A 26,256-nucleotide genomic window follows, 5' to 3' on the forward strand; every position below is an offset into this window, starting at 1 on the left:
TTGTATTGAATCAATGATTAAAAAATAGTGCTTGAAGTTGTAGTAAAGTTTGAAAAATGGCTACATACCCGCTATTAAAGTTTTCTAAGAGATTTACTCTTCGTACTGTTTTCTTGCTGGTAGTTTGTTTGTCTTTCATAAACTCATGAGGAGCAAGCATTTTTGGTGTAGACATACAACCTAAATCTAACTGTACGTCCATGAAATTCATATCATCATCTTTTAATTTTTCCCTCTTTGTATCGTGGGTAAGATTATCCTTTCCGGAATCTGCATTACGTGGAGTTATTTCTTTATCTTGGAACTGTGGAGGTGGTGTAAGCCTGGTGACTTTATAGTCTGTAGTATTTCGTTCAGGAGCATCTTTGTTTTTCAAATTAGCGTCACTTTCTGATTCCACCAGCCTCTCGTTGTAGCTCGGTATCAATAATTCTTGACCAGCCGGGTATCCAACAATCACCCACGAGTCTTGTTCGGTTGTTCTAGGCAGTCCTAGTGATGGAACACGGCTACCGTCTAAAATGCCTCCAGCTTTGTTTACGACTGGGGAGGCTTTTTCTTTTTTTGCAAATAGTCTAAAAGTGTCTTTAGGTTTGTCTTTTGTAGCAATTCGCTGCTTAGCTTTAGGACCTACCTTTTTAGAAGGTTTTAAGTGAAGACTATCCATTATGTTTTTACCGAGTATAGCTTTGGTGGGTTTGTGAACTTCCTCTGTACAATTGACCGAATCATCTTTTTTCAAATCATCTTCATCAATATATCCAAGTGAGTGATATCCTTCGTGTATATCCAATATTTGTTGATCCAATTTTTGTGCCTCGAAATTCAAAGATTGATTTAGCCGGTTACGTTGAAATTTCGGTGTTGTGGTTACTGGGATATTTTCGTCATTAGACATACTTCGTTTGTATTGCATTTTAGTTTTTGATATTCGCTCCGTTGGAACGTACGATACATTAGATATAGGAGTTCGGACTCGTGGTTGGTTGTTCACTGCTATTTCATTATCATTTGATAATCTGATGTATTCAATGCTATCGTCCGAAACAAGTTTACTCGTTTCTAAGTCTTTAACTTTAGCAACTTTACTTATTTTCGTGCTATCACTTTCGTCACTGGAAACGAAAGACTTTTTAGCAGGATATTTCTTAGATGGACTTAAAATATTAGTATTCTTAGGCGATATATCTTTGGCATCTGTTTGTATTGCACTCGAGTTTGGAGGGGTTACCGTAATACTTATGCTATTTAAACTAGATATATTAGAACTATTATTCGTCCCTTTTGGACTGAAATCTGATTTAAAACTTTTGGACAGTTTGTTATTGCTAGTTTCATGGTTTATATTCTTCGGGGAATGATATTTAGATTGAAAAGATTCATCCATCATTTCATCATCTTTCTCTTTAAGCAATTCCAAATGCTCCTCATCTTGATGCACTTCACAATACTTTTGTAAATCATAAGGTGTTTGAATAACACTGCTGCTACGCAAGCGGGGCTTTGGCACGGGAGTGACGCAATTGGAATTAACAGATATTTTCGAAGTATCAACTTCATCTATATTGTTTCTCGTCACTTGAAAATCAATAGCTTGTTTAACAGTGATATTGTCATTGTTATTGGAGTCACTGCTACTAGAAGATTTATTTTTGTCTGACTCAGGTGACGGGTAGTACTGAGATACCGGCGGTGAGCTGTCCGAATCAGAGAAGCCGGAGTCCTGGCTTTTGTGACTGCCTGGACTCCCGTGTCGGAGCGGCCACTGATTTTGTACATTCTGCTGAACGATGTTATCGACGCTGTTGTTCCTCTGCTCGGGTTGATTTGCTATCCAATGAGGCAGCTGGGGTTCCCAGTCGCGCTCGTCTCGACGATTGTTCCCGTTCCAGTCGGCTTGAGCGACGGGGCTGCCGATATTCGGCGGGGCGTCGCCCCACCAAACCTTGCTTCTCGTTCGTTGAAAGTTTGACATCCTGCGAACAAATCGCGATTTAAATGACGTGGGAAAACTGAAGGTGTCGCGCCTAATGATGTAATGACGTAATGTGTTGATCATTACAGGGTTATCATTGAGAGGTATGGCGCGTGGTGCGTGACGGATAGGTGAGGTTAAAGAAGCCGAACACGATTATTTTACCCATACTTAGCTCACACCTAGTAATCGTAGTGTTAACCCTTAAAAATGGGCGCTTCAAAAACGTATGAAACTTTCATTCATTACTTAATATTTTACCGTATTTTTCTAAGAATAGACAAAATATACGGGCTTAAGGTTGTATTGACATTATTCTGCGACAAATTGTAAAAAAAATTGACGCATCAAACGGCAGCTGCACAAAACCGTTGCAGATCCTATTGTGTACAGCTACAAGGGTAGGTACATATCTGGGGGTCACCATTCAAGAGCGTGACCTCTGACTGAGTTCGTGCGTGGACCTTAAAAACCTTGGCAATGAAAAAACCTGATTTTAGATCCACGAGATAGCGACCGAAATGTTGGAGATTTTGTAGCGGCCCTCATATACTTTTATAATTCATTTGCGCATGGTAAAACTTGTATAAGCTTATATTGCGCCGTATAACATTGTGTTTGTAATTTTTATTGATAAATAAAGGAAAAAAAATTGCCCATCGGTGCAGCAACATTATAATTTTTCATTAAAATTAGGATAAAGTTGCTTCGATATAATATTATGTAAGTATATACTTTTTTCGACACTTCGGCAATTTTGAACTGTATTTTCGATCAGTATTGGATAATCATAAGACCTTACATACCTAATGATAAACATAAGTAAGTACTTACCTACAACTTTAGTTTTTAAAATACAATAAGCTCAATGCCCATAGGAAATTACATTTGGCCTAAAATATTTTTTTTCTAAATACATGATAGAATTAGAAATCGATTTATAGTAGCAAACAAAATTCTAACTCTACCCATGTTTAAGTAAGTACTTACTACAGAGTATGTCGGTCAACTTACTGTTGTCAGTGACTCAATAAGTGAATCACAATGTGTATGCAGTTAACATAACATTTACATTTGCGACGATTATAATTATAATTATTGTATTAAAGTTATGAAGATTGTGGACATGAATAAACGGTTATTTTAAGTTATAAGAAAAGCAACGGTAGGTATATTATAATAGCTTGAGCTACTGTACTCTAGTAAAGACTAGAGAGTCAATAACTGAAATATAAATGAAGATTAGAATAGAAAACTTATTTCAAAGTTTGTAAAGGTATGTACGTATTACTTCAAGAACTATATAAATAATATCTACAATAAAAGTATCTATTCTTTTGTAAAGATGATATTTTGGTTTGGTACATTTTCTAAAATGTACCAAACAATACTTTTTCCTTAGGCTTTAGTTTTTAATACATTGCAATTGAGTCAATTAGATATGCAACATGTGAATCAGATCCGATGAACATAATTTAAAATTGGTATACTGTAGATATACTTTCATAATTTAGACGTTATCATGAGCATATTATTTTCTTAGTATTGCTTTGTCAACGACGGTACTTGTACCATGGTTAATGTGTCTCAAATTGAGCAACATTTCCATACTTACTCTAATTGACGCGCAATAGAAACTAAATGGTGCTAATGACTAAGAAATATTCAAAGAATGACCGGTCACCGCTCCAAGTAATGACACTTTACCGAGTTATAATTTCTTAAAATTGCTAACAGGATTATAATACTAATTACTTATTTGCGAGTACCACTGTTATTGAAAAGAACATAAAATTGTGAAAACCGTGGAATTTAACAATAAAACAATGGTGGTAAACGCCGAACTCTACAATGACAAGTTTATAGGGGATGCGGGATAACGTATAGCCGTTGATAAAATGTGTTACCTTTACAATCTAGTGGCCTGTGGAGGTTGTTACTTTTATATATTCCAATTTCAATTGTGCCCAGAATTCGTACAAAATAAGAATAGACTGCAGCTCAGGCATTCGAAAGCTCGGAAAATTTTAGGGTCTACAATATTATTGTTTGTAGAATTCTACTTTTTGTGAGTCCAAAATTTTTTGATTGGTTTTTTTACTCACATATTAGATAATACATGACTAAGTGTACAAAGAATTTATCATCAAATGCCAATGACCGCTACTGATATGCCACTTGTAAATTTCCTCCGTTTTCTGATTTGCATGCGTAAACGCGTGACACGCAGGCCGCAGCAATGCTTTACTGGGCGCATGGATATTAACTTTTCCTCCTCATCAAGTCCATCACAAGCGGTCAATGACTTTAAAAAACATGATAAAAATAATCTAGGACCTAAGAGTTGGTAAAAATACGCATGATTCCGTCACGACACACGTCCAAATTCCAATGATATGCTCGGTAGCGTTATTCAGGAATCTCAACATAAAAACATCGGCATTGCAAAACGTAATAAATTTTACTTAATTAAAACAATTTTAATGAACGACACACTTCTTGATACAAAAAGTGGCCAACGGCAGACATCGTCGCGCCAACGCAAGTACAACTGCCCGTAAACAGCGAATTATGGAATTATCTTGAAATAACGAAAGCATGACAGAATTGAAGAAATGTTACGTTTGCGCTTCATTAGTGATGAGTCCGTGATCGTTAAGATGCATCATTTATCATTAAATTTAATGTCGTCATTCAAGTCTCAACTCTCATGACGTGTAATCATAATCTAATGATCAAGTTTGCCCAATTCCATTAGCTCATTTGATAATATTGAGAGTGTTTTGGTTAAAGAAGTGATTGTTAGTAATATACACAACTTCTTATGTTGGACCATTTGTATTTTCGCAAAAGAACTTCAGTCCAGAATCTAGATACATCTAAGATCCAAGACATCCAAGATAATATGGAAGGAGCCAAAACATCTAGATGTACCTACCTAGCAGCGTTGCCAGTTTTTTTTTTGTGCCAAGTCGGGACTTTGAAACTTTTTGAGTGAAAAAGCGGGATTCTTCAGTTAAAAGCGGGACAAAGTAAAAAATGGTACAAAATCAAAAGTTTTTTGAATTTTTTATCTTTTATTTGCGTTAAAATAACGTTTACGTGACAATAGATAGCTAAAGTAGCCAAAGACAATCCACCCCTCTACCTCCTACACTGTTATCTTCATTACGCACCTTTCTTTCTCAGCACGCTGCACGTACGTTCGGGCTTTCCCCGAAAAGCGGGACTGAGCCTGTCCCGCGCGGGACATTTAATTTTGATGAAAAAATCGGGACGTCCCGCCAAAATCGGGACGTCTGGCAACGCTGCTACCTAGCAATTAGCATGTCAAGTGTCAACTCATGCGTAATATTATCGCGTCAAGACCTAAGACCCTAATTACCCACTGTGCCAAGTATGGCATGTCGTTAAAAACGAGTACATAAAGAATTAATTCTAGATGCTTCTACGCTCTCGTATAGTTAACTAGTATGAAATATGATGCAGCTGGCGTAACGGTCGCGTGTCATCTGCTCGTCTGCCATACGCCACGGTTGGCTGTACAGCACGCGCCCTTACCCTTGTGCCCTATCGTTCGATTTTGATTAATGCATGGTCAGGTTACATTGAAAACGGCAGATTGGTCACCGTTAGTATGTGGTGGAGGATGGAGGATGTGTCAGCTAAAAAAATATCATGCAGCTCCATTTTTAACATAAAATGAGGTCCAGGTTAGACCTTAGTTCTCTATGTTTATGGCCTGTTTCACCACTTTCTGATAAAGTGCCTAATAGGCTATTCACAACTTTTTTGACAGATTCTCCATACTTGATCTGTCAAGTTAATTGGTGGATAGCCTTATCAGGAAGTGGTGAAACAGGCCCTTAATGTAAAACTTTACCTGAAACTTTTTTTTTTTCAAAGTCACTCCCGAAATTACGTCACAAAGACCGTTTTCAATCGATGCGTTATCGGCAGAGCTATGGGTATAGTGATTTGATCGCTATGGTTACAGCCAGGTGTGAGCGCCGCGCGGTTCCGATGTGAAGGGTCAGCGGTTTGGCGCCCCTTATCGCCCCTACACCGACCTACAGGGTGATTCTGTTCTGTACCCGTATTATTTTTTATTTAATTATATTTATGTATTTATTGATTGATTATTATGTTGTTGTGATTGTTAAAAAATAACTAACAAGTTAATTGGGTAATATTACTATTTAGTTATTTACTTACTTACCACAATTTTTTATTAATTTTTACATATATTTTTTTATTTTATAATTTATTATTTCCTACTAATAATAAAATATTTGTTTCTAAACTTCAACGTTTAGGTGTAGTCTGTAGAATGTAGATTGATATTTCTTTATGTAAGTTTACAGCTATTGTGAAATCATTTTCTTGTAAGTAACAATTATTTTAAAAACTTAAATATGTAAACATTTTAATTACGTCAATTAAAATATTATCATTAGCACATTTGAATAAATAATATGAATCACAATTTGACCAGGTGTGAATTGTTAAACTTATTATTTAGTGTATGATCCATATCTATAACTATGTAATGCTAATTGTTATGTAAATGTGCAACAGTACTTTATGTAAGTTATAGGATTTTTTTTCAGATATTATAAAATTTAAGTGCACAAAACACAACATCTAAGGCCGCGGCCATACGATTTTTTTATATTAAGTATGTATTTTTACAAGTAAAAAAAAATTGAAGATTAGAAAAAGAGGTTTTTCTAATTACTATCTTTCTACCACACGGTCATTAATAAAGTGCTACAAATCTCCACGTAGAGCGTTACGCGTTGTAAATATTGAGCAAAAGTGGATCACGCTGTCTGTGGAAGACGGGTGTTTCTTTTCCCAAACCCGTAAGTTACCGTTCCCCTAACATCTGCATGTGCATACTTCGACTGGTAATGTACCAACCGCCGATTTGCGACGTTATGAAATTTTGACCTATTTGAAAACATTTTTTTTAGTTAAGTATTACTTTAATTACATATTGTATACTTTTTTAAAGTGTAATTAATAGCAGAAAATATGGGAATTTATCGTTGAATATTTTTATATTACTTATTACGATTTATGAATTATGAGTTAAGTATGATTTATGAACTTATGAGTTATGACACATAAATAATATGTAACTTATTATTATCTACTTTATTTTTATCAATTTTATCAGTAACACAGAGGAAGTCATTGAAATGATAAATAAAATATTTGCAATTTGCATCACATGATATAAAATTTTATGATTGTCGCTTTCAATCACATTTATGAAAAATATTTCTAGTATGTTTTATACGGGGCGTTCAAAATCTGATTGCACTATTGTAGACTTGTGTCAATTCGACAATGTTCCATTGTAAAAATGTAAATAGATTATGCTGATAGACTATCCAGCTTTACATTTCACCCTCCATAGTTCTCTATTGTCTATTATAGTTAGTAAAATGACAAAGACTAGGACTACGAGTAAAGCGACACCCAAAAAATATTCTTAATTTATTACTATTCATAATTAAATCTATTTTAAAAATATATTGCCATTAATACAGTACTGTATACTGCATAGTGCATAACATACATCAGAATAGTTTTGAATAGATGAAGGAAATTGAAATAATATTTTTGTTTTTGTAACCAAAGCTTATTATATAATTGATAATTATGTATTGCTGAGCAGCTGAAGTAAGATTTAATTTAATATTTATAAAAAAAAGTTTGTCGTGTCCACAATGTATACATTGCAAATTGGCAATTGCAATGTTTGGGAAAGTAACATTACATAATGCAAGTGATAATTTTAAAATAAATATTAATGTTTGCATTCAATATGTGCCTACGTTAAAGTAGAAAGCTATGCAAATATTAGTTGGGTATTAGCAAGTTATTATATAACGTAACATATTAGTTAGATTAATGATTATAGATTATGTTAATAATATTATGTATTACAAAATTTATGTCTTAATATCTTCTAAGGAGCTTCTAAGGACGAAAAATAAACGGAAGTACATACTTTTAAGCTACAAAATAATAATAAATATATAATAATAACAATGGATCATTTCTCAAAAAATATACCTAACCTCTTTTATAAACTTATTCATACTTCATTTAAAAGCACGAAAAAAACAAACCTTTTTTAAAATTACTTATAAGAAAATATTTTGCCCACACCTAAATAATTATTAGAAAAGTTTAATCACTATTAATTACATAGTTTAATTTTCTTGATCAATGAGTAAGGTAAAAAAGGTTGCATATGGTTGGGTGAATATAGGGTGTCATAGGCCACGCGCCAACGCCATATGGCTGATAAGGCGGCAAAAACGTGACAGAAAAAAAGTATGCCACGTGGCACCCGTTTCTTGTTTGTTTTCTAGAAATGAGAAATGACCGTTTATTTGAAAACAGGCGCTTCAGGAAGGAAGGAAGCGTAAGTGCTTAGTTATTAAGATATCAATCTGTTATTACTTATTAGTTACTACCTATTTAGTGCCTAACAATGATGATAATAAAGTTAATGTACCTATATGGAAGTGCATATTTTTATATGCCATCAGCTGCTGACATTCAAGCGATAGAGCAAAACCTTGCAATATATTTACTACACAAGGAGAATTCTTTATCATTTCAATGAAAATGAGTTTACATTATGCGGTTGTTGTAAATTAAGGTAATAATTAAATGAATACATATTATGGCTAAGAAGTGGATTAAGAATTGTCTTTATCTAATTTTAGCTATGTTTTTAATTAAATAATTGCTACGTTGTATGTAGCTATGTACTTATTTAAGTTTAATTGCCTGATAAGTGATAAGTATGCATAAGAATTAGATCAATGATAGCTGGTTAAGTTCAATAAGTCCAAACTGTACCTACCAGGTGACTAATAAGTCAATGTGCAAAGATCGGCGTTCTTTAACTGCATGAGACCACAAAATCGCCTTTGTGCCAATTAATCTTTACCAATTCGGCCTTGTGCGGCTTAGCTGACCAATCTTTAATAGGTTTAGCAATGAGCTTACCGGAGTCCTTAATTCTATTGGGCAATTACTCGGATTAACACTATTCCTCTGATGGATACGTTCCTTTGTTACGTTGTTCTTTTCGTAGGTATTTATGATGTTGATTCTCCGTCATTCAATATTCTGATTCATCGAAGTAAAATAAATAAGTTCCTCTTAAGTGATTAAAGGACTTAAGTAAGTACCAATTTTTCGATTGAAGTTCGATTGAAAAAATCGAACGTTGCTATATTTTTAAAAATCTGATCAGTCATCTAAATTAGGTCTTGAAAAGATTAGATTAAAACTTGATCCTCTAAAAATTACCTCCTGATTAAAAATAATATGTGATTCATATTTCTTATTCATATACTTATTCTCGGCTCAACTACTGAGTGATTGCAATTTCAATACGGGATATCTTAGGATCAAATCCTTTTCAATTGTAAAATGAGCTTATGTAAATTGAGCTACTGACACAATCGCATTGAAAGATGTTCGCGGCGCAGTAATTCTGTTACATGTAAGGAGCTCCTCCCATATTCAACACAATCATCCGTAAGCAGGAATTTCCGATTGTACTATTAAAAGGGTTACTTTCTAAAATTCCGGTTCTTGAATATCTCTAGAGGACTTTTTGGAAATAGCAAAAGTCGTATATTTTAGACGTTGTTTACTATAAATTTTAGTACCTATTATTGTGTGGAAGGCGTTGCGTTTGACATTTAATGTTGCAGCTGCAAGCAATTCTTTCAGCAGCAGATGCGCATTCTATGATGGTAACCGTTTTATTTTTTCATATTAGCCAGTGCAATTGGCAGTTACAGGTGGTCGTAACTCAAATGGCAAAAATGCCGATGCATTAGTTAATAAAGTAAAAAACGTGTACAAACAACGTATCGTGAATGTTCCTGTTCAAGGTAAAATGAAACGAGAGGATTGTTTCCTACACGAGGTAAGAGAGAACACAGCTTTGTTAGTAATGTTAATTGATGCAAATAGATTGGAATAATATGCTACTTTAGAACGGATACCCTAGGTTTGTTCAAAACTATTGAATTTTTTTTTTATTTTGGCACTTAAAATACATAGCTTTTCGTCCAAATCCAAAAAGAAGTATTAGTGTGCAGCTAGACAGATTATAGTAATTTTGATATACGCAATTGAAAGTAGGTCGACAATCGACATAGATTTCCTTTAATGAAGGCTTGGGTTGCTCTTTTTGCTTTAATCCAAATAAGGCGGCAGATCCAACTTTTTGTTTGGCTTCAACTTTATAACAAGATTGACACATTGACTGTGGGATAATTGTAGAGTAGAGTTCAAGATACCTTCAAACTGGTTTAAATAATTGGGATCTGTAGCGGTAGTAAAGATGAAGAATAAGAGAAGTGAGCCAGTCTATTTGGCTTCGATTATTAATCTTTGTCTGTTATCAAATCATCAGTATTCGCAGAACAAATTCAAGTGTCAAAGTGACTACCATATACTTTCGAGACAAATGTTAGCATTTTGTCATTGCTAAACGCTAATATCCTTAACAATGAGCATTTCGATGATGTCATATGCGTCACCATTATCAATCAGTCTATTTGTCTCTGTTGCTTGCACCACAAGAATTTGCACGTGCATGCGGTCTTATAAGGATGCAACTAATAAGGCAATGGATTAGTAATCGGAATTTAGAAGCATTATCTAGTTTCTGTTGGACTTCGCTTTCCTATGTGCGCAGTAGCCGATGATTTTAAATGAACAACGGTTTAATAACCACATTCTCTCTTAATTCGGTTACTGCGATATCTGATCATGATTCTGGAGTAAGTATCGAACAATAAATTACAGTCCTAACGATTATAATGCCCAAATATTGTACCCATAGGATAGGGGTGCAATGTAAATTGGCAGAAATAGTTCGCTGCCATTGCATTAATCATCTTTGAATTTAAACACTTCCAACGCATTTTAAATTATACAAACAATTTTTATACGGTTTTCACATAATCTTATATCTTTAAACGAGCAATTCATTGGAATCTCGGAATCGGCTCCAACGATTTTCATGAAATTTAGTATATATGTATAGGGGGTTGGGGGGCGATAAATCGGTCTAGATCTTTTATTCGTGTTTTATCGAATACCGAGCGAAGCTCGGTCAAATAGCTAGTAATATATTAACAAGACTGAAAAGCTGGCAAACACTTTTAGAGATTCTAAATAATATTGCTTTTCTAGTTACTCCGTAGTCCGTATAAGCATAGGTGGTAGGGAAAACAACATAATAGTGCCATATTGTCATGTTTTGCAGCGGATGTAAAGCGTCGCCATTGTCCGAAGCGTGATACCATTTAAATAATATCTTCACGACTTTGGTAAAATTAATATTGAAGACTGTAGGGACCGGTAAGTGTGTCAGATACTTGCATCTTATTGTCTTTGGCTAAAGAATAGTTTGCTTCAAGTTTAGACAAACTTTGTTCCAATCTTCTCAATTTTTTTTATAAAAAGTCGATTCTTCTTTCTAGATTCTACTACAAAGAAATTGTTTTGTCGTACTTCATTCGGACAGACTTAGATTTATCTTATCCGAGATGGGACAAGCTGATAGGTGAAGGTGATATTTAAGATATTCTGAATTTGATTATTGTAGCGATACTACTAATATTGCTACATTCGTTATTGAATAAGATAAATTCAAAGTCATTGTGATATTATATACTTATAGATTTCGTATTGACTTTTAAGTTTTTAACCGACTTCCAAAAAACGAGGAGGTTATAATATATTCGGCTGTGGATATATTTTTCTTTTTAACAAAAGAATCACAATACTCTTGCGCTCTCTAGTCTCTACATCTAATAGAAATGAAAAATATTGTATCATATCTTATATCTTTAAACGAGCAATTCTTGTATATATATAAGGTAAAAGCACTAATGGCAGACGCTTTAAGGAAACATACAACATTTGAATGTTGTAAAATATATATTTGTGAAAATAAAGGATTGATAACTTCTTCCATGTCTTCAGTAACTCTTACAAAATAAAACTATTAAATTATTCGCTGACAAATCAATTAAAAAATATATTATTGGTCTTTTTGTAAACTTAGTCATAACAACTAATAGATGGCATCACAGAAAACGAACATCACTAATAGTAGACACCAATATGAACTAATAGTTGACATAGAACATTACATTACATTTAACATTTTTTTCTATTATTAGGTCTTTATTTGCCGTTTTTCAAAAGATTTCATTTACTTCATCATAGTAACTACATGCATATAAAATATTATCCACGTTGTCTCCAGATTATATCCATTCTTCTTCCATGCTAAAACTATATTTCCTTTTATTTTTATTTTTTATATATTTTTTCCCAGCAATTTTTTTTCAGTCTTTAGTCTCCATGTTTCTCTTGCCTCTTCTTTTTTCTTCTTTCTTTTCTCAGCTCTCCTTTTTCTTCTTTTTACTGCTAAAAAACTAAAGCAAACGATTTTTAGATCAGTAAGTACAAGGTCTAATATGTCCATTTTTAGGTACAGTAGTTCTAATTTGTTAGTTTGTTAATAGAATTATATTTTCAGAGAATAGTGATGATATTTTCAGTAGAATAAACTACAAAATAACTTTAGTATGTATTGCAAAATGATGACATGTGTTCCATGTCATTTATTAGGTTTTTTACATTTTCAAGAACTAACAGTAGACACCCTTTACATTGTTAGGGAAAATGGATAAAAAATCATAAATAAACATTAATTAGTGTAAACAACATGATTATTTCAATACCATTAATCCAATGAAATCAATAGAAATTACAAAAAATCAAATAAATGTATTCAAAACTTACGTGCAAAATTTCGCCTTCCTTAACCTATTTGCTAAGAAATTGCCGAGCGCGTGTTGACGCGGTCACACTATTTACGAAAACTGATCCCATTTTAAAATTTTGTTCCCGAAGGCGTCCCTAATATATTTTTTCACGTCAACAGATAGCTTCAGAAGCTTATAAAATTTACAGTGTTGAGAAAAAATTAGAGTAATTCTTATTTTTTTGGTATTTTTGTCGTAAGTGTCATCTATTAGTTCCGAGTCTACTATTAGTGCTCTTACCTTATATATAATTGGAATCTCGGAATCGGCTCCAACGATTTTCATGAAATTTAGTATATAGGGGGTTTCGGGGGCGATAAGTCGATCTAGCTAGGAATCATATTTAGAAAATGTCATGTTATTCGTGTTTTATCGAATACCGAGCAAAGCTCGATCAAATAGCTAGTAATTATTATAATAGATAGGTGTATAACTACTATAAGTTGTACACACATTCAACGTGTGTATATGTGGCGATAAACACCTGCCTTGGTGTTCGATGCAATTATGAAAATGACGCATTTCATAACCATTAGAATATTTTAGAATATACATGTTGCAAAACGCTGAAGATTGCTCTGATGCAAAGATTCATAAGTTGATCGACAGTATAGCCGTAGATTAATTGATTTTACGTAAGGATGGAGCAAATTACTTGCAATAAAGTGGTCATATTATTTTAGTACAAAGTACAAGCTGGTATCGAATTGATGCTAATGCGCTTTAAGATGATTTAAAACATAAAACATTAGCTAAATATTTTGTAAATGCGTAAGGTAGTAAGGACCTGGATAACTACTGCAGTATCTTTACTATTATACATCCTAAAGGGCCAAGCTTTTCCTTTGCTACAAGGCAAGAGCTAAAATTTCAAGTGACGCGGTAGATCGCAGGTGGTCATGATAAGTACACTTCGGAATGCACAGAGATCAACTGCCAACATATATGGAATGTTAATTCTTAACCAGTTAGGTCATATTTATCTCGACTATTGTGAGAGACTTACATGTACTGCATTTAATAGTAAGTATGTACTTAAAACTATCTAGACTCTAGAGTGCATCTGGAATCTGGATTAAAACTATAGATTAAATATGACCAAATCGTTGTTTCCTACAAGTTACACTCTAGTCTTGACTCTTGACTGCTAAAAGCTTATGACGACTTTACAGTTTGCTGAAATGCTTTAATACAATCTAATATTATAATATTAGATTGAACAACGAACTGTTGATTGTTTCAACCAACAATACTTAATACTTGGTTACACAACATTTTGTATGGAAAGCAGGAGGATACCTAAAGTACCTACCTACCTAATATTAAGTGATGAATCTTTACACGCGTCGTAGTTTAGAATAATTGTGTAAATACGTAAAGCACTGACGCATAACGCTTAACCAGGAGGAAAACCAATGCTCAATATGTGATCAACACTAATTATAATAATTGTTATACCTACACATATACCTACTTACCAGATTGCATTTGGGTATCTACGACGTATGTCATGGACCATAATATAGTTCATACTTTGAATTGGTAGTCAGCTGTGATTTTCCGGCCAATGATAGAATAAGAATTCAGAACTAGCCCTCTCCACATGCTCATCTCTCTGCGTTTTCGCAGAGATATGAGCATGTGGAAAGGGGGAAACAGTGAGCGTAAAAAATTACATCCACCCTCACTATACTTTTAAAATTATGGATGAGTTGAAGCAACAAGACGGATAAAAGGTTGTTTTGCTGAAGACTCTACGTAACGTGTAGAGCATTTACCATGTTCGTTGCTTGTCGCGAATAAATTTGTAATTTCCTTGTAAATTCTCTACTTGCTGTGATTTACTTATAAGCCGCGTTTACACAACGCAATAAAATTAATGTCAAAGTGACAGGCGGAGCGTACGCCATTTTAGAATTCCAATGAATCAGTTTGAATTCCGAACACGTAGCCATCGGCGCACGGCTGGCCGCTACCGCACGTTCAGAAACGTTTACCAACATTAGTTACACGGAAGCTAGTTTTTATAACGCATTATTTACACTCTACTTAATCCATCTATCTAAGGCGTGTTATTTCACGCGATTGCGATGAAGACACTGATAAGTCTAAACCAGTATCCCTAATTTGACAGTGCAAGTTTTGGCTGATTTGCCTAATGAAATTATGATATCTATTGCGATATTGTTTAATAACCGCTTAAAATCACGAAACGCGTGTACTTACACTTATTTTTTGCATCTTGTATGTCATGCATGTACATTTATTCTATTTTGTAATGTAGATTGTCTGTAATTATATAATATTCAAGTATTCAAGTAGGTACCACCAGCATTTTTGCTCTATGGCCTATGCCTTACTCTGCAGAGTGCAGGCTCTGTCTCAGCTCTTTATTAAAAATATATATAATTTTAGAGAGCCGAATTCTCTTCACAGATCAAATGGTTCAAAATCTAAAATTTTATGACAGAAGGTAATCTTCATACTTTAAAATGTTTTAAAATTGCAAAATAATTTAAATTTGCAAATCTATTTTAATATGCTCACAACTTATAAGGAAGGAAGGCTTACATAACAGTAGTTGGAAAGGCTTCCACTACTACTAATGAGTTGTACATAATGTTGATATTATGTACTAGTTTACCACTTGAATGATATTAAAAATTTTAATCATAAATATCATGCTCCAAATCCCTAATATTTATTAACGTACGCGAACATTAATGGACATGGTACGAATCACGCGATGCATGTAATTGTAACTTGATTTGTGGCTTCAGTTACAATTAGTGCCACGTTTAGTTAAACACCGTAATTGATTATTATTTAATAATGCTGGCAGTGTGATATCAGCTTTAAATAAATCACACGCCTTCAAATACTTTCGTCTCTACATACTGCATTCATTCATAATAAAGAATGAATGCCGTATGTAGATTAATTTTTTATGTTTTTTAGATTTTTAATAATTATTGTCCATAGATATTATTACATTATTATTGTTATAGTCCTGCTTGATAGGACATAATTTTTTACAAAAAGTTGCGGTATGATAAAAATAAACTGTTACGTCTTGTACCTTCCTTGTCGAAGGCCACTGGGGAGTCGGGGACCCAAAGGGAAATATTCTTTTCTTTGATTTTGAAACTGTGAAACTGAATGCCAATTATTTGATTTAATTCTTCAAGCCCCATAAGAGCACCGGTGATCACGACAACAATAGAATACAATAGAATTTCCTGGAAACTGTGATCGAAGTGATACTGTGATAGAAAAAACAGCTACTTACCTAGTAATATAAAAACAGGTAAAGGTCACGTTAAAAAGTTGTTTACCTTCTTCGAAAACCAGTAATAAGAGTTCTCACGAAAATCGATAGAGTATCATTTCCTGTCAATTCAGTCCAAAGAGAACTATCAAAAATCCATTAAGAGGATTCCACACCGCCATTTTTTCCATACAAACGTTATCCCCTGTTTCCTCCCTGGATAATGCTAGTAGAGTTATAATTTTTTTCCTGAATATCTACGGCCACTAATACAATGTCCCTATGTTTTCCTTTTTTTCATAATTTTATTATTAAATAAGATATGAACGTTCAAAAACCCCAAAAAAATGGCCAGATTTTCCACTGTGTTCAAACGTCCAGAAAACAGATTTGGATAGATTATACAAAAAAAGCAAAACATAGGAACACAGCTCAAGCCTTTTTTTAATCTTTAATGAAAAAAGTACTTAAATCGGTTAAGTTTTGGAGAAGGAATCAGGGGACAACGAATCGTTGATTTTCTGGATTTTCTGCAGTTGTCTCTATCGCGTTCTGCGGTATAGGCTTGAGGTAAGGGAGACAGCTATAGATATTACACGTACTTTTTTTTCATTTCTCTAGCCGCTGTGGTATCCTCTTAACTACTTGAAGGTGTCACTTAAATTGGCGTTAAAGTGCCCCGTGTATTATTTTCCTCTATGCGTTAAAGACATCAACCTACAATAATAGTGATATCACTTCTCATCAGTCATGTATGTATTTTAACAAGAAAATTAATACTGTAAAAACTTGTAAAACTACTACTTTCTTAGGTAATACTGTTACATTTATACAGTTACAGATCGCCATTATTTTGAATTCTTCGTAGGGAATTAATGACTTAAGCAATATTTTTCTATAAAATATATTTAAAAAATATACTTATTTCATTATTTTTTAATACATTACAGAGACAAGTGGGAATTACTCACTTAAAATTTTGTGTTTTTGCTTGTCAATATTTAGATTCCATACGATATGATCTTTATTCTCTAGGCACATTAGATTTTTATCTCATGGGTTGGCTTTTAAGCATACAGACTCCTCTTTTGTATCGCAAATCTGAATGAAGCTATTGTTAAAACCATCTATTATGATGACCAGATGATTGCGAATCAACCTTGACATGGGCATGCGTCATTGTCATTGTAAAAAAAGCTGTAGGTAAGTTTGTTTTTTAGATCACATATCTGTGTGCCAACAAAAAATTAATAAGTCGACAAATATCAAAAGCTTTTTGTCGCACTCTATATCTTGCAAGAAGCGTAAAATTTGATTTTCTATCTAAATTTTGCTTAATTTACTAGAACTTGTTAAACTAATATTATGTATTCTGTGCTAGAACATAGATTTTTGCATTCTCTCTACTTTTTAGGTCACAAATCTTTAAAGGTTTAGTCATCAAAAATGATAGTAAAATCAGATGAGTCACTAGTAGTAAGTTTTCATTCATAAAAGGTGGGCCTTGGAGAATGTCAGAGGTGTTCCGAGAAGTATCTCAGTTCAAATCCGTAATGACTCATACCGTGTCATGCCAGTCTTAAAACAGGTAAAACAGACGTACAAAAAAGTTTGAAAAGCCTTTTTGGTTTATTTTAGTGCCTAATCTGCCTAATCGACGATAGGTAATAAATTAAATTAATAGCAAGACCGACATAATAATATTATTATGTTGCAAGTAAAGCTAATTAATTAATTATATTATTACGTTTATTATAATATTATTTATTTGCTTTGTATTTTTAGTCGACTCTGTTTTGATGCATTTATTTATGTTTAATACCTTTTTAGTCTCCATTCTCCATACTATTGCTTTGTTCTTCATTGACTAAAAGTTTTTAGTAGCTGTACCTATTCTGTTTAAATTCGAATTACCTTACTTTTACTATGACCTTACTTAAGTTTTACTAAACCAGACCTCACTAAGCTTTAATCCTTCGACCGTGGATTCTTGGAACTCTATTGTTATTCTATTGTGCCTATGAGGGTTGATGGGTTAAGTTTCGGGTGCATTAACCCTTTGAATTGAACTTTTTGCAGCACTAATTAGTCGGCTATTAGGTGATACATTTCCTGTATCTGGTTTTTCAATCGGTAACCTTGGGTGGTTCAATAGCTCGAGCTAATGGGAACCACATAAAACCCAGTTGCCCGTGAAATTCGTTCACAGTTCTTTGCCTTGATTAAATACCTCCCAAAACATCTCAGCTTTAGTCACGCTGGACAAAAAATTCTTAACAAAGCTTCTATTAGTTTTGTTTCTTCTCTTTTTCTTAATATTGCCAGCGATTTTTCATGCTTTTTGATGCTTTTTTAAATACAAATACCGTTTCTTGCGTAACTAAAATTAAAATAAGGTAGAAAAAATCATATAAGTATACCATGAAAGATGGCACAAAATGGGAAAATACCTGAGAAATAAGATATTGAAACTGGGAAAAGTTGGCACGACTGGGAAACCATAAAAACTAAAGCCGTATTAATATAATTTCCAGTACTAGTTAGGTTTCCTAGAATGTAATTTCTAGATGCTTACGTGCGTCGTTAGAGAAAAGTTATTAATTGACATGTCATCAATTTAATTCAGTTTTAAAGTAAATAAGAAATAACTTTGTGAGTATTAGAATTTATTACTTACTTGCTTTCTTGCTTTTCATATAATATAGTTACCTACACAAAAATTAAAATCATGGCTGCAGGCTGACCTATGGACTATGGTTATTGGTACGTAAATTGGAATAGCAAGTATAGTATTGAGCTCATACATAGGTACATCTATACATAATATGATTATAAAATAAAGTCGTTTTTTTCCCTTATGTCCCTTTGTTCCCTTTAATCTTTAAAACTACACAACAGATTTTGATGATTCTTTCAGCCCATTTATCAAAGAAGGCTAAATTTTATCACGCTGAGACTAATTAGAGCAAAGAAATAGAGGAAAATGTGGAAATACGGGGAAAATTATTTGAAAGGGCTAACTGGAACGCGCTAATCTCAGGAACTACTGGTCCGATTTAAAAAAATTCTTTCAGTGTTAGATAGTCCATTTATTGAGGAAGGCTTTATTTTATCACGTTAGACTAATAGGAGAATGTGGAAAAAAAACAGGGGAAATTATTTAAAAGGGTTTATCTCGCGAACTACTGGAGCAATTTTTATGTTTTTTTTGGCACAGATAAGAAGCTGTGAAGTAGACCACGTGAAGAATCATAGGCTATCGATTTTAATCATTTTTTCAGTGGCCATATATTTTATACCAGTGCGACGCCGGGCGGTAATACTAGAATAACATTAAATTGAATTTTAATGCTAGGTCAATTGCTAGGTACAGTTATTTTATAAATGAAGTTTGACTAGTGTGCACTTACCCTTACCGTTAATCATGCATCTGGGTCCGGCTGTGAAATGACTCCGGAGTCCGGACACCGGTAACGCTTCGATTGTATGCAGATTTCGACTAAGTAGATCATACAACTAGTTATACTAATTCAAATTACAAATTATTGTATTTAAATTTTATGTTAAATTTCATTAACTTTAATGTTAGTCTAGTTAAAAAAGTTGTACAGTAAATTATTGTGAGACCTGTTGAATATTTACGTAACTTTATTACGGTAATTTAATTTTATTAAGTAAGTTAACAGTTCAAGGCGTTGATGGACTGGTTACTTTTATAAAAATGTAACGTTGTTAAGATTTTATCAGATATACAGGTAGAACTAAGAACATCAAAGATTTCTCTTTTATATCCTAGTGTTTTCTTCCATTTATTTTGCATTAAGAAACTTCTCTGCCTACGTAATGTTGTAGAAAGGTGAAAACTACAATTTTCTTGCGGGAATAGAGACGTAAGTTGTGCCTAAGTACTTTCATTATATAAAAGTAACCAAATTTTTTAATTCTTAAGACCTACGAAATTTGCATGCCATCTGCCTATGCAGAATCAACTTCTCTGATAATAGAAACACAGAATAGATAATAGTACAAGTGGAACTAGGTAAGTACTATGAATGAAAGCAGTATTGGCGCGCGGGGCCGACATAATATTGCGAATATTTTCCCACACTTGGTACCTGGCGGTGATAATAATATAAACAAAACTTATGGCCGGATGACAATACCACAGAATCAGGACCACCGCTGAGAGTGTTTCGTTACAAAACATATCGAATTATATGTTGCTAACACTATGAGTAAGTCAGTAATACCACAGTTTAGTACTTAATCCCTGTTACCGTCTAAACTCTAAGTTATGTTTTCCTGTCTAAGTAGATCTTAAATAGGCACCAAAGGCAAAATTATTTATCAATTTGGCATAAAAAACTAAACACTGATGACTGGCTTCTGAGGGTTTTGACAGAGTGAACTTCTGTCCAATCACTAGTGACAAGTGATAACCTTTATTTTGCTATGATCTTCTCTTTGCATTGTCGAATTTACAATTTGGAGTTCAAATTGTTGTGGAATATTGAGTTCTTTCTTCGCGTAACTCCGAATATTAGATTACGTAAATATCAGATTATAATTGTAAACCAGTTGGGTTCAGTATTCAAATGTAACTGGTTGTCAAACGTAACTGTCATGTATACTGCAATTAACATAATATTATTGCGTCACGCGGTAAGTCACACGTTTTCCTTTCATCGGTTTCATTGATTAGAGGCTTTTACAAGGCTTTTACTATCACTTATACATACTTTTAGAAGTAAAATTGGCTATTCGGAGCGTGCGAAGTGGGTGGAGGGGGTAAAGAAAGCGATTGCCGCGCTTGCCGTGGCAAAAATATGCAACCAAAGGGGCTCAGTTAGTAGTCAAACAAACTTGTCAATCTTGTTTTGAAATTTTTGGAAATTGGTCTTAATGGTTTTTGTATTGTAGACTGCAAAAATAACAGCAAAAATAGGTAGTCAGTATACAAATTTAATGTTTTTCCCAAATCCACTAGGAAATTAGATCAAATAGCTGCTGTAAAAATGAAAAAGTATGTGATTCGATATAAACTCCTATGTTTTTAGATCCAGTAGAACGTACAATGAGATTACTCGGAGCACAGAACTAGACTTATTCTGTACCAGTATTGGTAGAGTAAAGAGGAACCTTAGCGACCCCTTTTTTAAATAAATTAATATCATATACAATATTATTATGTAAGTATTCTGTTCTTTGTTTGCTGTTTGTTTCTTTGTTTAACTTCTCTAGCGTATTTTATGTGTTTGAAAACTTGTAATTGGCCTTCCTGTGTTATTTTAAGCTGTAAGTTTTCCTAAATAATTAAAAAAAAACCTAAAATTGCATTTCAGTCAAGTCAATTTAATTGAGTCGCATTTTATAAAGATAATAATTGAGTACCTAACTATTGTTTTAGTGTTGATGAATGATGGACCACCATGTTCTCCAAAACCCGACGACAAAACTTACAGTGATAGTTTCATAGAATACCAATTTTATTAGAATACCTATTTTAATACCTACTTTATAAGCTACGAATAATAAGGGTGGAAGAAACAGTGACTCACAAATGACGATAAACCAGATACAACATCTGGTTTAACTGATCTTTTAGAAGCTGGAGATAGAGTTTCAATGAAAAAGGTTTTTTAAGTAAGCAAGTCTTAGATGAAAGGGGTAAAAAGTTAAAATTCCCCCATTTTGAGCAAAACAAAACGAGTACCGAACTGAAAGGACTTGCTCGCTGATATTGCTCGAGTAAGAATCCATATTGAAGTGATTGAAAGCAATGATATTCTATGTTACTATTTTAGAAACTCATTGATTGAAAGTGTATTAATGCAAAGACTCAGAAACATGAAGAATGTTTGCAGTGTTTTAGTAAATTTATAGACTCCGATTTTCTTCCAGAGTATTAATGTTGTAAAAAATAAATAAAAACAAGATTTTTAAAAACATTACATTTATTTTTTTCAAGTATAAAGTATTGCTTAAAGTTACTGATTAAAGCAGCAATATGTTTGCACTTGCCGCTCTGGTTATAAACGCAGCTGCATTTTACTCCAGCAACAACCGATCATTATTATCTATCTGTAAGAATGAATAAAAATGTTTAGACTAGCTTTATCTAAATGCTTAGTTATAGTTACGTTTTTGGTTAGTTCATTACTTACGTTTGAACTTGTTTTATAGGGTGCTAAAGTCACCGATGTTCAACGAATTATATTGGCTCGTATTAAATAACATTGCCATTAGTTCTTAGCTCTTCTACATCCCTTACATGTCCTGCTAACACCAATTTATTTCCTTTTAGCATAGATTGGGCCTTGAAACTTATTGAGTTTTTTATACTTTCAAAACCAGTTTTTTATGATTATATTCATTTTCCACAAGTAGTTTTTAACTAAATCTAACCCAAATACCATTAATTATATAATATTTACAAAATAAACAAACTCTTGTTGTTTATTTTTTGACACATGCCCCTAAAACTTCGTTTCAAATATGTCACTACTGATGTGCACGTTCCGAACACTCCACTCGGGCTAACTTGTCGCTAGCGGTCGTTGACAAAAACTTGTCATTTTCCATGTAAACCGCGATTGACAATGAAGTGTCAGATATTGCCAATCGTGGTTTTATATGGAAATTTACAAGTTTTTGACAGGGAGTCAATGACCGCTAGCGACAAGATAGCCCGAGTTGAGTATAGTAGTTTGATTAACAGAAATGACTTTCGCACTTATTATAATTCAAAAAAGTTATATTACAATTTACAAGAAACCAGCGTAACCACGATTATACTCAACGATAAAGATTACAAAATATGGTATGAAACTCGTAGGCAAAAAACTATTTGAGAGTTGAGAGTTGAGACTAAATTCAGCCAAAGTTGCCCCGGAATTCATTTATCGCTTTGGAATGGTACATTTTTCCGAGATACAAACTATCCTATACCCTTTGACTCAAAGTACATAATATCTCCACAACAACCTTCATCAAAGTCGATTTAAATTAAGTATGGTCAGTACCAGGGCCCCCGCTACCATATGTGCAATGTGTGCAATGCACACGGGCGCCATTCTCTAGGGGCGCCAAATCGCCATCTTTAGGGGCGCCAAAACTAAGGACCCAAAAAATTTGCCTAAAGGGGCGCAAAAATAATTTTTTTGCACACAGGCGCCAGTAGCCCTTACGGGGGCCCTGAGAGGCTAAAATGGTCGCTTTGGAGAATCACACTGAGAATCATAATATGATTAATTTTTTTTAAAATGCAAAATGCAAGTCTGCTTGCAATTCATGTCTACAACTCGACAAGTCTTTAAATGAACGTGGCGAAAAAAGGAACTAACGCTGCCATCATACAAAAACGTCATTTTTGACAGTTCTCCTTTACGAGCAGCGCCACCGCCCACGTTCATATATAACCTTGTCGCACTGTAGTAATTCGTACTAATTTGACATTTGTCAGTTTGACAGTTTTGACAAATCATTTGCTGAATTGATTGAGAGGAATTGCTAAATGTGACCATTTTAGCCCCGCTGGTCAGTACCTACTCCAATTCCCAAACAACAACAACTTGTATCATCGGCCTTTCTAATTGTACCTATCTTATTGAGGCACTTACGAGGTTAATTTAAGGTGAAGCGCCGAGGCTAGTGCGTGTCTCGTTACATTTTCTCTTCCCTGCCAATGAACTTCCAACGATCTCGTAATGGATAGAGAACGATGTTTGTAATATTCCAAACGACCTTTCCAGCTGAGAATCAGTAAGAAAGTCCATTATATGTAGCACACAGACTGGTTTATGTAAGGTGTTAGGTTAATGCGAGAGATGAGTGATGATACAAGTTATAACACAACTTGTAGTTTGCCCGCAACTTCGTTTGCCGCGATTATGAGTAGTCATCTCCTTTCCCGCCGTGCTAGCATACGCCAACGATATATCTCACTCTACACGTTTTCTCGATGCTAACTGGTTTATCTCTTCGTCTCTATTGACCCTAGCATGACATACATTTTTTCTCGTACGTCTGTCGTCAAAATTAGAGATAATTTTGTTTTTTTATATGTGCTATTTTTGTCTATAGGTATACTAACGAACTACATACGAAAGAGAAATTTATCTCTCGAGTCTCGACGTATGCATGTTAGCGAAAAAGAGATATACTTACATATATTGATATCGACAATATCACTACGCTCGAGAGTGAGATATCCACGAGATAATATCTCGTTGGCGTATGCTAGGGGGGCCGGGATACAATTTACAAAAAAGTATTAATCTCCATGCGGTACTCAATTCATCCATGATGGTGATTGCAGACAGTCGACAGATAGAAATACAAAATTATTAAATATAAAAAAGGTTCCGGATAGTAATGTAATTTCAGTAACTTTGAAAGAGACAGGTACTTGTTGTAAGTTAGGTAGATAAGCTTATTTAACGTGGTGTTTGTTTAACACATATTGAGTTTTTATCAAAGTAGGTTAAACATTTTCATCGATAATAGCTCAGTTCCTAAAAGTTCGTAGTTTTGTATCATCAACGTGATGGGTAAATTTTTTGAAAATAAAACCACTTCAAAAACATTGATGCTTGATGGCCAAGACTAAAGCTAACATCATTATTTTTAGAGAAACCTCAAACCTGCCTAATGCTACAGCCTACAACTGCTGAGCATTGGACAATGGGCAAGTTAATCTGTCCTCTCCTCACGCTAAAACCGCTAAGGCAATTATAAGAAAAAAAATTGTGGACATACTTAGTCCTTAAAATGTTCCGTCAAAAGCGATTTAAAACAAATTTTGGTGCAAGGAAGTAAATCAATCATGTATACCATAGGTTCTCAACGTGGGCGATAACGCCCCCTTGTGGGCGTTTGAGACTTTCCGGGGGGGCAGTAGAAGACCCAGAGAAAATTAGGGGGCATTGAGATGGCGCAGATGGGGCGTGGGTAGATTAAAAATATAGTCTAAAAAGGCAAAAAAATACACGCTATAATCACGTACTAAAGTAAAATAAAAATTAATATCGTTTTATTTTCGTTTATCAAAAATGTCAAAAAAATATTCCTCAATATAACTAAGCATGCGTTTTAATTGCTCCCATTGAAACATTCTTCTTTCATTCTTCATTTTAAACTCAGAAATAAGATAGGGGTCATATTCCTATCTTACGACTATAATATAATATCTTACGTTTAAATATAATCGTGGCAATAGCTGTTTTAAATCCGCGACAGATGGTAAGTAAAGTAAGATGGGGGGCTCTAGAAAAAAACATATTTTAAAAGTGGGCGGTGAGCAAAATAAGGTTGAGAAACTATGATGTATACAGTAGTAGTCTAAAATAGCTAATTAAACATCACCCAAGTAACTTCTTTAGTGCTTACTACTTACCTAATAGTCATAACGACCCAATTACGTGTGTCTTAAACGGATTAGTTTGGCCCCATTGGACATTGCACAGGAAGCCATAGTGTGGGTCAGACAACGGTTAGGCCGACTGACATAGAGGGAACCTTATGTAAAAAGTGTACCAGCTAGAGTAAAACTAGGTAATTATTTCACTATGGGCAAACAAAGAGACTAAAATATGGTTAAGTGCTTATGAAAGAAGCAATTCAGATTTGAGAATTTATGATCGTTTTCTTACCTACGTGTGCCTAAGTCATCATCTTAATTCTTGTATAATATATAATATGTATAGGTAACTTAAAATAAACAAAATCATTTTTTATTTTCAACCTGAGACCATAAAGTTAATATAACTAGCGGAATAGAGCAACAATCTCGAGCTGTCAAACGAAACCGAAATTGGTTTCATCTTTTTGTAAAAATATGTGTACGTATACACTTACACAAGCATGATTGAACATGATTTCTATGAGATTAAATTGTCAACGTGCGGCACGTGCCGACTGGACGTCCAAAAAAGAGTGCTGCTGTCATGTATCACACGTCTCTTTTTACCACGCAGTGTTACTGATAGTGACATCTCGCTTGCTCAGGCCTTTGTTTCTCTATTCCGCTAGGTATATTAACTTTATGCCTGAGACTCAGATTAAGGTGACGCCGCGTAAAGTAAAAAATCGTTTAGGACATGTTTTAGATCGCTTGTTAAAAG

General features: G+C 33.9%; 1 protein-coding gene across 3 annotated transcripts in view; it reads right to left on the reverse strand.

Annotated features, from left to right (window-relative positions):
* Window positions 1–26,256, reverse strand: part of LOC121726294 — a 35,498-nt gene that overhangs the window by 5,743 nt on the left and 3,499 nt on the right. Inside the window, exons 1-2 of one of the 3 annotated variants that reach the window (XM_042113584.1) lie at window positions 16,203–16,207; window positions 69–1,976 (exon numbers count right to left, since the gene is read on the reverse strand). In XM_042113584.1, the coding sequence (XP_041969518.1) occupies window positions 69–1,975 (1,907 nt within the window). In that variant the 5' untranslated portion in view covers window position 1,976; window positions 16,203–16,207. Of the gene's footprint in view, window positions 1–68; window positions 1,977–8,118; window positions 8,131–16,202; window positions 16,208–26,256 lie in introns of those variants that run through there. The other 2 variants (XM_042113583.1, XM_042113582.1) reach the window with 2 other exon arrangements.

Source organism: Aricia agestis, chromosome 4 (assembly GCF_905147365.1).
Source record: "Aricia agestis chromosome 4, ilAriAges1.1, whole genome shotgun sequence".
Classification (NCBI taxonomy): domain Eukaryota; kingdom Metazoa; phylum Arthropoda; class Insecta; order Lepidoptera; family Lycaenidae; genus Aricia; species Aricia agestis.